Source organism: Lissotriton helveticus, chromosome 2_1 (assembly GCF_964261635.1).
Source record: "Lissotriton helveticus chromosome 2_1, aLisHel1.1, whole genome shotgun sequence".
Lineage (NCBI taxonomy): Eukaryota > Metazoa > Chordata > Amphibia > Caudata > Salamandridae > Lissotriton > Lissotriton helveticus.
The window spans coordinates 1,655,871,081-1,655,888,820 of record NC_136059.1 but is presented as its reverse complement, the minus strand read 5'-3'; the positions used below and the strand labels follow the sequence as shown (position 1 = coordinate 1,655,888,820).

General features: G+C 45.4%; 1 protein-coding gene across 3 annotated transcripts in view; it reads left to right on the top strand.

Moving 5' to 3' along the window:
• ARHGEF38 (Rho guanine nucleotide exchange factor 38) overlaps window positions 1-17,740 on the top strand; it is a 352,819-nt gene that overhangs the window by 97,467 nt on the left and 237,612 nt on the right. For all 3 annotated transcript variants that reach the window (XR_013607166.1, XR_013607167.1, XM_078676618.1), the window contains exon 2: window positions 10,802-10,989. Coding sequence is in view for 1 of the 3 variants with exons in the window: in XM_078676618.1 (XP_078532744.1) it covers window positions 10,802-10,989 (188 nt within the window). In the remaining 2 variants the exon portion in view is untranslated. The remainder of the gene's footprint in view (window positions 1-10,801; window positions 10,990-17,740) is intronic.

Sequence of the window (17,740 nt, the reverse complement as noted above, 5' to 3'; positions counted from 1 at the left end):
GGATGTTTTTGATTTCTGCGGTGTGGGGAGAAAGTGTAGATATTGGAGAGGAGGCGTTTGTCGGAGGAATGAGTAAGGAGCCATTTCTCAAATGGGTGACGGGTATATTGTCATGGGGATGAACCAGGAGCTATGACAGCCAAGTTTGTTTAGCCATGTACTGCCAGTGTGTCGCGGATGGGAGTCCGTAGGCTTACTGGACCTGAAAAAGTCCATAAGTCCATCAACATCGAATTGGTCACTTATCCTTTTGCAGTTAGCCTTCTTCCATATGGTGAATGCAGAGCCATGGAGTGCGGGGGGATGTCTGGATTCACTATAATCTGTGTCTGGAGGAAATGGGGTTGGATAGTCCCTGCTGGAGCTGCACCCTGTCCCAAACTCCAATGGTGGCACAGAATACAGATGAAATATAGACCTTGGCTGGCTGGTGTGGTTACGGTATCCATGGAACCTTCCAGATATGGATGCCTGCCATATCTTGTCTGATAAAGCACCAGTGTTTTTCAGTAATAAACCGGGACCACTCCATTATATAAAAGCAGATGCGCCATCTGGTAATAGCACATTAAATTAGGGACCTCAAGTCCTCCATCCGATTAAGGTAAATAGGCATGTGTCTTTGCTTTCCGCGCCTCTCAGTAAAAGTGTCTTCTTGACAGCTAAGTGTCCCAACCAAGAGAGACCATAACTCTTTCACTTGGAGAAATCTGAGTGACTGGTCATCAGGAGCGCCACATAGTTAAGCTCTGCGGTACAGTTGGGCTTGGGGTGTTTTTGCAAACCTAGGTAACCTATCCCTTGTGGGACCCAGGGCAACAGGAACCCAGTTTCAAGCTGAGATTGATCATCCTTTGGAATGGTGAGGTTCAGAATAGAGGATTTCTCGAAACTTGTTTTGAAACCAGAAGCCCCTCCAAAGGCAGCCAGTTCTCCCATCACCGCCGGCAGGGAGTCATAAGGGTTCAATGAAACTAGTAGGCAATCATCATCGTATAGCATAACTTTGTGTTCCCTGCCCCTATAGTTATACCTGTACTGAATGAGTTATTAAATATCCATTCGGCAAAGGGCTCCATATATAAGGCAAATAGTAAGGGGGACGGGGCAGCCCTGTCGTGTGACTCTTGAGATTTGGAAGGACTGAGACAAGATTCCGTTAACCCTCAACATAGTCGCGGCCGGCATGGCTCAAGGGTGGGAGGGGGCGCGCTAGGTGGAGAGTCGTGGTCATGAGGGAAGGGGGTTCGCGCTGGTTGAGGGGGGGTTGAGTAATAAAAAAAAATTAATTAATAAATAACTTTCCCGGGTCTCCACGTCTTCACTGCTCGGTCTGCTCCTGCTTTCCTGCCTCTGGCAGGACAGGAAACAGGCAGCCTCCCTCCCCTCTCCTAAGCCAATCACCATGCTGCAATGGCAGCATTGTGATTTGTCGGACGGTGCCCAGTCCGGCGCCTATGGGGAAGCCATTTTCTCCATGTAGGCTGCACGCAGCCTACATGGAGAAAAGGCAGAGTGCGCATGACTGGATTGGTCGGCCCCAGAGGACCGAACAAACAGTCAGCGCCCTTAGCAGTGGGCAAGCCACTCCTCCCCTGCCCTAGAGCACACCTGCCCACGTAAACAATTCTGCTTTCTTGCAGTGCGAGAAGCAGAAACATAAATGGTATTTTTAACATTTTATGTTTCTGCTTCTCGCACTGTGAGAAAGCAGTGGGTCGAGGCTCCTCCCCCTTAGTGGAGAAGCGTGGCTCAGTGGTTAGAGGCGGCAGACCCGGAAGCTGAGATCAGCCGTGGACCAGGGTTCGATTCCCCGCCTCGGCGGGTCTCGGGCTCAAAAATTCCACGGACTCGACAATTCTCGCTCCGGTGCCTACTCGACTCACGGGGTCACACTCTGCGACTCTGGGCAATAGCTTGCTTAATCTCCACTACGGCCCCTCGCGGCGGGATGCCTGGCTTTCACCTTGTGAATACCCTGCCGGGGTATCTCACAGGGGAATACCAGGACGGGTTCCCTAAGCAAGCGCCTTGAGACCCCTGGGTGATTTGTGCGCTATATAAATCGAAATACATTTACATTTAGTGGAGGAGCCACCCCTTACCATAGTCCTAGGGAAAGCATAGCTACTCTGGATCCACTGACAGAACCGGGGTCCAAGGCCGAACTGCGTCAACACCGAGTGAAGATATGGCCAGTGGGCCCGATCAAAAGCCTTCTCTGCCTCAATAAAAGTGCTGATGTGCCGGAGCACCGCGTTTTGTCTAGAAGATGACAAATAAGTTTTGTATTGTCTCAGTGCGTGACAAGACAACAATATACTTTGAGGGCACAAAAATATTGTTTTATCCGTCCCTTTCTCACTGTAGGTTTGCGCTCAGGGCATCAAGCAAGCATTCAAGGGGCCCGCTAGGTCTTACCAGGCCTACCACGTACCACTCTGTTCAGATCCCCACTGGCACCCGTTACATCGTCCACAGAGCTCTGGCCCAGCTACCAGGTCCTGGCACCAGTGACCGCAGGCAGACGGGGGTATCCAAGGACGCAGAATAGACCTGCCCAGCAATCCACGATAGGCCACAGGAAGTCGGCCGAGTCCGAGCCGCTCATATCCGAAGACACCAGGGCCGGGTGGATGGCGCAGGCCAGTGCAGGCAGGCAGCCGCTGTAGCTCGTAGACTCCAAACAATTGGGCGGGTACTGTAATGGATTTCAGTTTCTGGTTAAAGAGTTCCAAAATCCCCAGGTCCGGGGGTGCAAAGATGCGGTAGGCAGCCAATTGCCATAAACGAAACAATCAGGCCCTGCAGCCCATTGTGCCTGCCATCTTGGCAACACAGTGGCTGAAGCCGCTCTCAAGCCAATCCTCCACAGTGGGAGATACCGCCTGGGTCAGAACTGCTCACACTATGAGCATCATTCAGGTGCTGTTCTGGAGGCAACCCTGGCAAGAAAAGCCCCAGTGAAGATCTGCATCTACCCTGAAGCAGAGAACGGGTTGCGAATCTCCGAGCGATCGCCATCACTTGAGCACCATTTCTGGACACCCCAACTGCAACCTGCTTTTAGAAGAGCTGCCTGAGTCCTATCTTGGGGAATGGAGGTCAATGGCTGCTTATGAAACTGCCTTGAAAAGGAAGAATACTAGGTGAGGAGGTGCTGAGTTGCACAACTCGCTGCAACCCAGTAAGGATCAACCAGGTCAGTACCAGTTGAAGCCTTGTGACTCAGTAGCCTCTATGGTATGCCCTCAAGTTGAATCTCCTGTGACAGCTTGGTGCTCCTAGAGATAACATGACATGGTCTCACTCTTCCCTCTTGTAACTAGATTAAGGTACTGCAATGATGTGATGCCTAAACAACTGTCAATTTGGCTTTTGCACTCAGATGTCTGATGCACCCAATGAAGGTGGGCACTACTGCAAGTTTTCCTTCAACATTGTTGGATCTCCCTCAAGTCCAGTGTATGACCACCAGACTATGGGTGGGATTTTCATTTCATTTGTGTTGGGCCTTAGGAAGACTCACCCATGAAGAACGATGCGGCCATGGTAGGGCATTGTCTGTGCATACACTGTGTCTTAAGTATGAGTCCGGAGACACCAGCGATACTGACCCGACTGTCTCCAAGTTAGTGTAGCTGTTTTTGGGGAATCATGAAGGACCTCACACCTCGGGGAGATGCTTTGCCCCTGACCTCAGTAGGCCAAGATGGGACGACTCTTCACAAGCTAACAAAGGTACAGTGCACAAGCATGGTAGTGTGGTAATATCTCTGAACTTTGAGGACTTATGTGCTACTCAGCAACTAACCAGAATTGACTTTGGGAAGAGCGGGGACCTGGAGCAGAACCCAAAGAAGCATGCCCCATGTTTCTAAATCCCTCCCGCTGGTCTACTTGACAGTTTTTTAATGAACTTTTTCTCTGATGCAATACCTTAACTGGGAGGGAACAACCTGAATACACAGTGGGTAGTTTCTGCTGAACAGTAATTGACATCAGGGCACCTCTGCATCAATATTCAGACCTCTGAATTTTATATGTACAGTATTACTTTGTGTGCTAGAAATTCATGACTTTTTCTAGTAAGTAAATCCACTTGCCTGGCATTGATTTATTGACTCCTGTAATTAGTTTCATTCAGTTATGAGCTTCTTCTTCATACCACCTTCGTGAGAAAGGCTTGTATTGCTTGACTTCTCACCACCGAGAGTCAAATGCTAAAGGGGTGAACTTGGTTTTCGGTTTTCAGCACCTTGAGACCCTCATGGTTGAGCAGTTGTGCTTTATAAGAACACTGATTGATTGAATGAATTTCGGCTCAACAGTAGGGTAAAGTCCCATGGCACCAGTGGTAAAAGGCTCAGATTGTTATAATCTGAGACCAGTACTCCCTGTCTTCCGTTGAGAATCACGAAAAACTTCCCCTAGTTAAGAAATTCAGGGGTCTTTTTATGAATTTGAGATGGTAGAAGGACCATGTTTATTTATGTGTTTGCATCCACAAATATTCCTCGTTTTTAGGTCGAGCATTTGAGACCCCTTGTATATACTTATATGTGTATGTACTTTGTGGGTTCTGGAGATCAGCCCTAGGACTTATCTGCTTCCTCTTAGGGTCTCTTTTTGTCTGTTCAACTGCCTCTATTTAACTGTCTTGATAGAAATCGACCAGCAGAGGTCAGTAAAATATTAGAATTGCTTTCTGCTTGTTCAACTGCCTCTATTTAACTGTCTTGATAGAAAACTACTAGTAGAGGGCAATAAAATACCAGAATTGCTTCCTGCTGAGGGACTCCCCTTTTTTTTCTAGCAACTGCCTCTATTTAACTTTCTTGATAGAAAATGACACGCAGAGGTCAGTAAAATACCAGAATCACTTTAGCATTTTCTAGATTCCAATCCGTAGCAATCGTCTTCCACGAGCATCCGTAGACAATAATATTTTTTTCAAATCTTGTACTTTCAGTGATATGACCACCAAAGACCCGGATTTTATATTAAAAACAGAGCTTTGTACTATACCATTTCCCGCTGAAAGGCAATATTTCTCTCCATGTGTTCCCATACCTGGTGTGTCACGCAGTTTGGTGCTTACTTTCCCTCCATGTTAAAGAACAGTGGATGTTTCAGCACCCATGCTAATGTGCTGCATCGCTAAATACATATAAGGTCCCAAAGGCGAGACCGATTGCATTGTAAATGCTTGTTCATATGGGCGATGTGCTGCTTTCAGAGTGGCGGTGCTTCCCTGTGGTACAACATCAGTCTTGTAAGGATTCACTTTGAGATGATTTAGAGCTCTTATTGTGCTAGGCAGTTGTAGATTTTGGAGTTTAGGGTAAGTCCCTTATCTGTTTTAATGATGATTTTTTTTGTGCTGTTGTGTATAGGCAATATACCCGAGTTACTTAGTCCAATTGCTTTATGCGCTTAAATATGTAAATTTTGGTTTCGCTTAATGCGGTGTGGAAGCACTAACACGTCGCCGTTCCCACCATCCAGGCATATAGATGCAGGGGAAATATCTCAGTAATTACCCACACAAAGCAGACTTAAATAGATTTGCCCAGATGTCAGTTGTCCCCATGGCATGAAAGTGACTATCAACCAGCATTGTATTTTTTTGCAGCAACATCGCTAAGAATGCTACAACAGCTAGATCCAAATCTCGCCATGCGTTATGCTAATTGATAGGTGAAAAAACAGGAATTGAGAAAAGTCGCTCTCATGGTATGGTTCTAGATGACAGCTCTGTATTTGCGCTGAGCTGTTGGTTATTAAGAGCAGTTTGCTTTGCGTTGTGTTGAAAACCACAGAGAAAACTTGCTGACAGCCTAAACAGTCAACATTTCATCAAATTTGAAAATAAGCTTGGTCGTCATGTGGTGCTTCAAACTTAAAGGTGTTTTTGGGAAAACGTTTACTCCTTCTCACCTGAAAGTATTGGCATGTGGTATACGTTTTTAGTTCACTTCCACAACCTGTTATTGTTTTTTCCAGAGCCCAGACAAATTACACCCTCTGCCTGCAAACTTTAGGCAAATATTACACACGGAAAAAGGATAACCCGGCCTATGGCCTTCAGTAACTACACGTCAATCATGACGGCGACTATCAACCCTGTTTTTCAGCCAACAGCACTGTGCTGAGAGTAGTAAGTCAGTGGTTAATGTAATAAATTGAACCTAATTTCTCGCCACCCTTTTCTGCTTATGGCAGAAAAAGAAAGACTGGCCGTAAACCACTCTCCTGACATTTGGCGAATTGACAGCTATCCCTCTAGATTTCTGTAGAATTCCTACAAAGGGTTCTTGAATCTTTGAGACCCCGCTAATCTGCACTAAACAGAAATGTTCAAAGTTTAAAACACATCAGTTTTTTGTTTTGTTCGTTTGTTTGTGTTTTTTCTGCGTGCTTTCTGTTCATTTTAAAGTTTGTTTAATTTACTGGGAAACGTTATTTTGTTGCTGACAAGTGTTATTATGGTCAGGGCCACCGGAATTATGTGGCAAGAGAGGACAACATTATGTGACAGGGCTGACTAATTTATGCGGAAAGAAAAGGCAAATTATGCAGCCTAATGCGGCACATTTTGCAACAGTATGACTTCGTTAATTCATCATTTCTAAACTTGGTAATACTGTCTGGGCATTGGTTGCACCTCATTAGTTACATTTTAATACCCAAATGTAGCAATAAACAACAAAAAGGTGGCAAGTAAAGTTTTGCAAAGGGCCTTTCACTATTTTCAGTACCATTTGAACTAGATTTTTTTTTTAAATCTGCCGAATATGGAGCAGATGATGGATTATGCGGCAAATCTGTAATTATGCGAAAATCTCTGCACCTGCACAATCCCACAATTCTAGGGGCCATGATTATGGTGCATATTTTCAATGTTGCATTCGTGTCCTAACCTTATTTTTAAGAGCCTGAATATTTTATCCTATTCCACCTTCAAATGGGAGAAGCAAAACTGCAAGTCCCAGGATTTAAAATGCAGCTGGCTGAAAGAACAGAAATGGCTGAAGGCTCCCTAATGGAATATGGCCAGTTTAAGACCCCGGTGTTCTTATAAATCTGGTACAACTTTAAAGACGTTTTGTGAACAAAATATGCCAAACATGATCAATTCTTAAAGTATTTGACAAAGAAGCCTCCAGTTTCAACAAGAATTTAAGCATGGGTCACTGATCATACTAATGGGAAATTGTTAGACCTGTCATCTTTAGGGTCATCTTCCCCCACCTTTTTGCTGTATCTTTTGTTGGCTTTAGGACTCTGAGCACTTTACCACTGCTAACCAGTGCTAAAGTGCATGTGCTTCTCCCCTAAAAATGGTGACGGTGTATTCCTGATTGGCATATTTAGCTTACCTGTAAGTCTCTCGTAAAGTGGTACCTCATGTGCCCAGGGCCTGTACTCTAAATGCTACTAGAGGCCTGCAGCACTGGTGGTGCCACCCACACTAGTAGCCTTTCAAACCTGTCCAAGTCCCGCCATTGCACGATCTATGTGTGCAGTTTACTGCCACTTGTACTTGCCATTTAAAACCACTTGACAAGCGTTAAAACCCCCCTTCTATAACACGTCACCCCTTAGGTAGGCTCTACCTGACCCTAAGGGCAGGGTGCTGTGTAACTAAAAGGCAGGACAAGTTCTTTTTAAGTTTTACATGGCTTGGCGGTGACCAACTGCTAAATTCGTTTCTCACTGCTGTGAGGCCTACTCTTTCCATAGGCTAGCATTGGCGATTCCTTAAAATACCTTTTTTAGCTGTAATTCCGGATTAGAAAGGAGTAGCTCTATCATGTTTAATATCTTTGGAATGGTGATGATAAATCCTCTTTAGTGATAAATTTGGACTTCGCGTTACCATTTTGGAAATGCACTTTTAGAAAGTGGACATTTCTCTGCTCTTCATTTTGATCTCTCTGGCTGCTCCCTGCTTCCAATATACGTCTTAGCTGGGTGTCAGCTATACTTTGTTCATACTCTCCCGACAGCCACAACACAGGAAGGCTGGTTGTGACGGGATACATCTGCATACAGATAGTCTTCCTGGGCAGGGGGATGTAGTTCAAACTTACATCTGAATAGGTTGTGTCCTACCTTCACACAAAGAGTTAATTTACCCCTACTGGGAGCCTGGAGCCAGGACTGTGTTGAAAGGGATCCTTGTGCACTTCGAGGGCTCTTTTGAAGTCACCCCCTAAATCAAAGGCACTTTTGAGTATAAGTAGTAGGGCCCTGGCCCTATTAAATCAGTAAACTACTGGACCTGGAAGAAACTCTACTAGAGTAAAGGTTGCTGTGCTGAAGGATTGCTACACTGCTGTACCTGACAGTTCTAATGAACTGCTTCCCTGCTTTGTGGAGCTGCCTGCTGACCTCTGCCCTGCTAAAGGACCAAGGACGAAGCCCCAGAGTGACTACAAGGGCTTGTTGGTTTGAGCCATGTTCTACCCGAGGTCTCAGGAACATCGAAGACCTTGTTAATCTGCTTACTTCCAGCTCATCGCACTGTTCTGCAAAATACAAATGCTCCGTTCTGAGAGAGCCAAAACTCCTTGTGTGGGAACTATCCCATTGGGCTCAGTGCACCCTGTTTTTGTTTAGCAGAGGCTCTGCTTGGTGGCCGTTCCTCCTTGTGACTGCCTTGCTCCCAGAGATGAGATAATCAGTCCAGCTAATCTCCTTTAACCACATCCGCATCGAAAGAACTCCCCTCTGTGGTGCCCTTTCAGCTAAGCGGGCATGTCGGAATATACGCCGCACCAAGTGAATCCCTCAGCAGTCCCTTGCAGGTGAGCGTATTTGCTGAGTGACGCGGGTGGAGCCTGCACTGACTACCAGTTGCAGCCTGTTGGGCCTGCCCGCAACATCGTGCCCTGAGCCCGTGAGCAACGCCTGCATCTGAATTCTAAAGGTACTGGGTGCGGTGGGGGCCCACGGAGTGATTGATACGTGCCCGCACTGCCTTTCTTACGGCTGACGTCCAGATTCACTCGGTCTAACAAACCGAGTTTTACACAAAGAACCAACAGTACTTGTTTGAGCTACGATTGTCACAAGTATACGTAGTGACCTTGCATTCACTACAGCACCAATGCAGTGAACTAAGTCATTTATGTTCTTTAAAGCACTGCTTTTGCATTGATTCATTCAAATTCAATATCTCCGGAGCTACTAATTGGATTTTTGTTGTTTTAGTCTTATTTTATGCAGATAAATATTCCCTATTTTCCTAAACCTGTGTGGAGTCTTTTAGTGGTGTATTCATTGCGTTACTGTGTGAGTGTGTTGCACAAATACTTTACACATTGCCTCTCATAATAAGCCTGCCTGCTCCGTGCCAAGCTACCAGAGGGTGAGCACAGGTTTTCCTAGGTGTGTATCTAGTTTGAATGGCTAGAGTGGTGGGTTTCTCCTGTCTTTGGTGCATACGCTAGCCAACCAGAAGCCCTATTTCATACAGGAATGTATCAACAATTCGATGTTTAATTGCAACTGGCATGACCTCTAGGCTACATTTACTTTGAGATGTATGAATAGAGTTACAGATGACTCTGTCACCAAGACATCACCTTTCCAATCAAGGGCTTCACTTTTGCCATTCATATTTGTGTTCCAGGTTTGTTAGACTGATGAAGCTGAAATAATACTACAGCTTCCAGAATGCACTGGTTTGTTAAATGTATGCACAGATCTTAAGCAGCTCGATGAATTTGTGACTCTAGTAATCCTGTCTTTGCGAAGGTTAACACTACTAAAGACGTAAAGAAGTCCGTGCCAATCCCAAATTAGAAAGTAGTAGCTAAATATTAATGCTCTTGGTAATTTATTAACTCTCTGATTGCAGATTGTTTAATCCCAGATAATCTTCAAAGTTGCTGTGTAGCACTGCTGGTGATAATATCATGCGTGGGTATTTCTAGTGAAACAACTGAAGCTCGCAGATGTTGCACAGAGCTCGGTGGATGTGACCAGGCTGGAATAAGACCTCTAAAACCTCAATGCTTTTGTCATAACCTTCGAGCTGACTTTCCTTATGTTTTCAGTGGCCTTTTGTCATTCTGTGTAGGAACGTGTTTGTAAAAAAAAAAATCCATAGGTCGACGCTCTAGGATGTTCACTGCTTTTTATCTATGTTCCTAACATATTTACTGAATCTTCTGGAGGTCATGTAACCAACAATCCATCATAAACTCTCGTGCATGGCTCTAGCTGCTACATTTATACATTCATTATGAAATCTTCATATATGTATTGGATCGTTTGGGAATTAGAACATGTTGGTCATAGGTAGCAGGATTTACCACCGTGAAGCAGGTCGAGTTCTCAATCTGGAATACTCAATAAAGCATATATATATAAAGGAAAAAATATATATAAAACCGCAATCTCACTGCATGACGGGCTATCCTTAAAGTAAAAAGAGGCACTGGAAGTACACTTTTCCCACTTTCAAAGTCTATCTTGCATATATTATTTTTTTCCTATACAATCACCTTAGTCCTTTTGGTTAGAGAAGTCCCCATCCTGCCTTGTGCATGGCACATGCACACACTAAAATACTGGTAAACTGGCGCTGAGGACAATGCACTCAATGCTAAGAGCTGAAAGGCGAATCACCGTGAGTCCGCTCATCATTCACTTGGGTAACTTACATCTATTATAGTGCTTTGAGGTGCAGTTGATGAAGCCGCAAATAAGCACCCGGTTATACTCTGATGTATGAAACCGCCATTTAAACTCTTAAAAGCTCATCATCTTTACCCTTTTTTGCTTACAGAAAAGATGGCGCCACAGACTGGAACCTCTGCACCCACAACACCGACACACGAACCGGAAGAAGTTCTGCAGAGGATGATGGCTAAGCGGTCAAAGATCATCGGGGAATTGGTGCAGACAGAAAAAGACTATCTGACGGATCTGGAGTACTGCATTAAGGAAGTGGTTCAGCCCCTAAGAAGCAAGCAGGTGAGAGACCGAGGCTTTAATGGGACAGAGGCCGCATCGCAACTCAAGCTTCTCTTTGCATCTTCCACAGGCATCCTGACTCCTTCCTGGTTACATTACTTTTTTAGACATGGGTTACATATGATTGGCTTTCTTTTGCCAGGGTTTAGGCCAGAGGTGTCTGACATTAGAGCCATTTAGATTACTCCATGTACATTTATTTTGTGTGGATTTCCTGGAAATCTGGCATAGTGCCATTATCGGCAACTTCTCCCCCCCATCCCCCCTGGTCTGACTATGGAAGAATGAATAAATACACAAGACAACGTTTGTTATGGGAAAATATTGCTTCAGGTTTATTCCATACAAGAGTATGCAATATGTGGGTTATCTTATGGGCGATCCAAGGGTGAGCAGCTGTGCCAACCTATGCTGCCCCCGCCTGCCTGGTGAGCCAGTACCGTGGGACACCCCATCAGTGCTACCTTTGCTGATCCTCTTCTGGATCGCGTGACACGTTGGTCACTTATTACTCACGCCCTTTTCAGGTCAGAGCGAGGCAGGGCAAACCCCCAGTTGGTTAGGCCCCCATCCGCCCGAAGGACTAACGGGGCGCCATCGTGGTTTTCCAGGAACCTGCCCTGAGGCTCCTGGTCTTTGGCTCTGGCACCCCTACTGTGCTGCGCAGAGGTACCCTTACTGTACCGGTCTGCCACAGAGGTACCCTTACTGTACTGGTCTGCTTCCAGATCGCCCTGTAACTCCGCCTGCAACACAAAAGGAATAACATTAAAACATTCAGAGTACCCTGACAACCAGCCAACCCGCCGGTTAAGAGGTGGGGTGGGAGACGGCGTGGCTGACAAAAAGAAACCGCCAGGAGGGGAGGGGGAGGCATAAATACCTTCCCCCACCCACCCACGCGCGTAGCTAGGGGGGTGCGGTCTGCCCCAGGCGGCACTATTTTGAGGGAGGCCGGGCGGCACTGGCCCGTTGCGGCGGCCTTCATAATTTATTTGGGGACACTCACTGACAATACTGTCAGTCAGTGTACCCAAATAAATTATGAAGGCCGCCGCAACGGGCCAGTGCCGCCCGCCGTTTGAAGAACAAGCGCTACGCATGCAGCAGCACCGCACGTGACTTCCTTACTGCAGCGTCCGTGGGTGTCTGCAGTGCCTCGCTTTCTCTGTGCCTGAAATTAGTTGTGTGAGGCGCAATAAGCGCGCCTCGGCTCACACACAGGAAATATTTTCAAAAATGTCACAGTGGCTGCTACTGGACTCAATCGACCCAACGAGCGCCAGTTATCAGTTTCATAAAGATTAATGTTGGAGTGGAGCGCGGCGCTATTTGCACTGCCGGCTTGTATGGTGCGTGCTGCAGCCTCTCTTCAAGGTGCTGCGGAGTCTGGCCCGGAGTTGGACCTGTTGCCGCTCAGTCCTGGAGAGAAATTAAGAGGTGCTAGCAGCGCGCTTAATGAGTCCGGACCATAACTGCCGGAGTCGATTTTGGGGCCTACTGCCTCCTAAAAGCTTGTCTTCAGTACCGTGGCGCTCACTCTTGAGGCCTGATTCTACACACAGGTAACATACATCCTAATTATATTTAATTTTAAAGCATGAGAAATACGTGCTGAGTGCCTGTTAACTCTGCGTGAACATCTTGACATCAGCCCTTCTTCACAAGGCCTCGGGCTCTATACAACCTATCTGAGTAGGGCTCGCACCTTGGTACGTCCACAGGGCGTGAGCCAAACCTCACTGGTGGTGCACTGTGTGCACAGCATCATTTCAGCAATCAGGGGGCTTCCTGCAACCCCCACCCCCAGAAAGTAATTTCTGTCTCCTGGGCGAGCCTTCCGTAATGAGTCCTAAGAAAACAGCTGCTCAACTCTTGTCAACTCGTGCTGCCATTAAGATTTTACTAAAATCCTGCCAACTCGGGCCCCCTGTGTGGTGCCTGGGAAGTGTGCAACAACCAGGCAAGTGCAGCCTATGAATCAGTGTGAGACGTCATGGACACCCAGCAGAAGCGCTATAACACGTGAGCATTCGTGCCAGCATTTCATACAAAAAATGTAAAGATCAGCATAATGCAATAATACTATTTGACCCTCTAAATGCCAAATAAGCTGTAAGCCTCGTCAGTATACAAAAGACAGGGATAAATGAACCATGATGGACTTATATCATTAATGCTGATAGGGACAACAAAGTCCATGTTGAGGCTCTACTTCCACTTGCTGGAATTACACGTGGGCAAGTTGTATGGTTTTGAAAGTAAACGCAAAGTACCAAACCAGAGACTGCGAGCTGCTGCCACTTACAGACGACAGGAGCACTGCCAGCAAGCACTTTTGCTCTCCTGTCCAAATTCACGGACCAAAGAAGCTCTCTGCCTCAGTCTTGCACTGCAGGGAAGACTTCTCGTTGGACAGGTGAGTCCAGCGAGAGAGTATTTACTAATCTGTGCAATGGGGACATTGTCTGTGAGAGTGTGGGAGCGGGGTTAAGCTACTGTTAGAACTTCTCATGTTTCAAAAGTCTAATTTCTGATCTTTATGTCTCTCCGTGCACTTCAGTGCTTGATTTTACTCATGCAAAAGTGTCACTTAAGTATCACACATTTGGCAGTTGAATCTCATAGGTACACTGGAACCACTGAAATGTCACACATAAGCAATCTGAAAACTACACAGTTGTGGGCGTTATGGAACATGAGGCTCATTTGCAGGCAGTCTGGCCTCACCGTCCTGTTTGATACAGTTGGTTCTCAGAGTGCCCTTCCATTCCTGGTGCATTGTAGCAGTTATAAGATTTTCTTAGAGTTTCTCGTTGCTCAAATGGGTGTAATTTCTGATATTTATGCGTTTCCCTCGTCTTCATTGCTTGACTTTGCTCGCGAGAAAGTGTCACTCATAGTCGTTGAATGTCACTCATAATTACATTACAAATAAGAAAATGTCACACATAGGCAATCTGAAATCTTGGCAGCTACGCCAACCTAAGGATCTTAGCGGCCTCTGTAGCCCAGCGCACATTTTTGCTACTGAACCGGACCTGAAACATGCCCGGGCCGCATGGTTTGTCCCCGGGACTGGGAGTCAGTGGGGCTATGAGGAGGCCGGGCCGTACCTAAGTGCCGCTCGCCTGGAGTGAGGTAATTGTATCTCTCTCTGCTAGTTTTTAATAAAATTAAGAAGAATGTGCCTTTAAATTATATGCAAAAAGGAGGGGTTTGACAGCGTGCACATATTTATTTTCTTTTTGTCCTGAACTCTTATTCCATTTTCAGTTTGATAGCGTGCAAGCCCCTGCAGTTTTTAAACAAGGCGGATTGTATTTAGATTCACGAAGGGTTCGGTAATAAACACGCCCGCGTGCGTACGATGAATTTGTAGAACAGCTAATGTAAACATGACATATAGGATTGTATATAATTAAGGTTGTATGTCATCTTAGGGTGGGCGGGGCAGTTAGGTTTGATGCGTGGTGGGGGAGGAAGTGTAAATTATTTATGCACAAAGCACTGACACGTGTTACCTGGGCACAAGCAGTGGATTTTGGGACATGTAGTAGATTTGGTTTTTGATAAATATCACGAAGGACGGATTTAGAAGAGTGGGGTCACTTCGATTGTAGCAAGGTTATCAGGGTAAGATGAAGGGGAGGTTACTATTGAGAAAAGGCGTCGGCATGTTAAATAAATCACTAATGATTATGGAGTACATGAAAGGAAAGGTTACCGCCTAACGCAGCATTGAAGAGGGAGATATAGGGTTAACGGAGGTGGTTACAAAAAGGAGGAGGGTGAACACAGAGCACAGGTGTTAAAAGCACAGGTTTAGGAAAGCATGCAGTACGTGGAGGCTTGCATTTCAATCATGAGGCATTTATGGAAGCTGATTTAGAAGGTAAAGGTCCAGGGTGTCTTAGCTGTTGGGCAACAATTCGTTTATGAAGGGGTGTCACGTAAATGTATTGGGATGCAAGCTTAAGGATTTGAAATGTGAGAAGTGGTGAGGTGGTTTTGGGCATCAACTTAGAGGTAGCTCTAGGGTTACTTTTAGCAGGAAAAAAGTTAATTTATATAAGGTGAAAACAGTATAATTCAACGTAGATATCAATGCATTGTATTGATTCAAATGCACGTTTTGACAACAATGTTTTTTAATTGTACAGTACTTCTGACGAAGGGCCAGAAATAGGCCCGAAATGCATTGGGTTATTTGGATCAATGAATGAGGATTACTTATGTATCGTGCTACAGTATAAGGCCAGGATTGGCATGTCTGCAGATGATAAGGAGTTAAAGAACATAAGAAATTGGAATAAAAATGATGAAAATGGTTTAGTTTGGCATCAGTCATGCTTAATTTATGCTGTGCATACGATTAGGGTGATACACGGTTCCTTTAAATTATACAGCACTGAGTCACACTGTGACAAAGTAGTGGGAAGCTGTGGTGGCAATCAGCACTGCTCGCACCACAGGACTTATTTAAAACATCAAGTGAGCCCTGCCGCCTGTGACCCTCCCCATCCCACCCCATGGACTGCGGCGGCTGTGGAGGCCAGAGCACACGGTTGTGCAGCTTTGCTGCTTACCTATGTTTGAATAATGCCCGGGCAGCATGGTTTTCCCCGGGAGTAATTGCGGCTTCTAGGAGGCAGCTGCGCAATACAGAATTGCCGCATGTCTTGAGTCAGTGCATAGAGTGAAGTAATGGTATCTCTCTCTCTGCTAGTTTCTCATAAAAATAAAGATGCGATTGTTGCCTTTTAAACTAGCAGCGCCTAGTGCGCAGTCATGATTATCTTTAGCTGCCTGCTCTGTTACAAGCTGTAATATTGCAGTCACTCACAGCCTGGGTCAGTTGAATCACTCGTTTTCATGAGACGCGCCACTCCACATACAGGCGCACTAAAATCGTGTTAGGCCGTTCGGTGTTTTTGAGCCACACTGTGTCACTTAAGTCAATAGAGCCTAGTAAAGCTCTGACAGCATGTGGGGGTCATGGTGTTATCTGTGCCTTGGGCAGATAGAGGTTCCCTAACCGGGGGAGGGGTGGACGCACACCTCTCAGGGTTAATGATTTTTATTATTGTTGGAGTCAAGTCAGCTTTTGGAAAAAACATTTCTACTCATTTATGTTGCATTTTTTTATTCAACCCCAGCATGTTTCCCTCGTCTTCATTGCTTAATGTTACTCTCGTGAAGGTGTCACTCATTGTCATTGAAATGTCACCCATAATTTCATGATCCTTTTACTGAGCCCTCAGCCGTCTTATCGTGTTCATCCGGCACGCCGTCCTTTCGTTCATTACAGATAGCCGAAAGTTAGAGCCCGAATATCGCTATCATTGGGCAGACAACACATTTCCGGCACGGCTTTACCTCGCCGCACATGGATAACCGTTAGTCAACTAACCTCGACTAGCTCCAACAATCACTTCACCCTGCTTGTCAACTTTCGTTAATCGTTTTGACAAAAGACGGATAACCGTTAACTTGCAAACAATCTTAAAACAGCAACTGCCCGGGTAATTACGTAACCTTGAAACATCCTTGGTTTGCCCTAAACAGAGAGCCGGTAATCTGAACAGGATTAAACCACAATAGGCCAGATAACCATGTGACTCTGTCACTCCGTTACCTCATTACCCTGAGCAACATAGAAAGCCATCAACTGAAACCTCATTCGGCTGAGAAACTACACGGTTCCATATAGGATTATCCATAGGAATTTCACACTAAGCAGTCATCAGAACTTTTAAAGACAGATAACCGTTAATCAGAGACCACACAAGCCACCGCGGAGTTATATCACCAGTCTCTTCACCACAAATGCAGCATCATGATGGTAAAGTCCTGAGGAAGACACCTTCAACGTGTCGAAACGCGTAGACAGGAAACCATCCCTCATTTATATAAAATCAATGCATATGTGATAATGAACTTATAATTTTTATCATGTTTTATCATTATGTCAATGATTTCATTCATTACATTTTTTATGAAATTAATTAAAATGTACTTGATATGCTAATTCAGTTGTGTATTATTAATTTTGTTCGGTTTGCCATCTAACTTGTGCCAGTAGTCATATTGTTTGCCTGGGTGCGTTACTTCACTTACATTGTTTACCCTGACCCAGGAACTTTATCCATATCAGGGGGTCCTTGTTTTTCTACATATAGTTATCTGTGCCTTGGGCAGATAGAGGTTCCCTAACCGGGGGAGGGGTGGGCGCACACCTCTCAGGGTAAATGATTTTTTATTATTGTTGGAGTCAAGTCAGCTTTTGGAAAAAACATTTCTACTCATTTATGTTGCATTTTTTTATTCAACCCCAGCATGTTTCCCTCGTCTTCATTGCTTAATGTTATTCTCGTGAAGGTGTCACTCATTGTTATTGAAATGTCACTCATAATTGCACTGAAATTATGAAAGGTCACACATAGTCCGAAACCTTGGCAGCAATGGTCCTTTCTCTGTTATGTGTAGAGGAAGTGGGTTGCAGGCTCTGGCCTTGGACACAGGGACAAACCAGCACAGTAACAGGGGCAATGTTTTAAATGGGCCTGCACTTCAAAATACTCTTCTCTTCAGTAATGGAACTTTTGTTTTGCAGTTTTGTAGCAGTACAGAGGTGTTAAAAGTACTATAATGTTCCTTGTATATTGAGCAGTTTTCGGGCAACTCACAGTGTCAAGTAAACTCTGTTGATTAATTTACCTGCTGGAGAGAGATGGGAGTATCCTCTAGT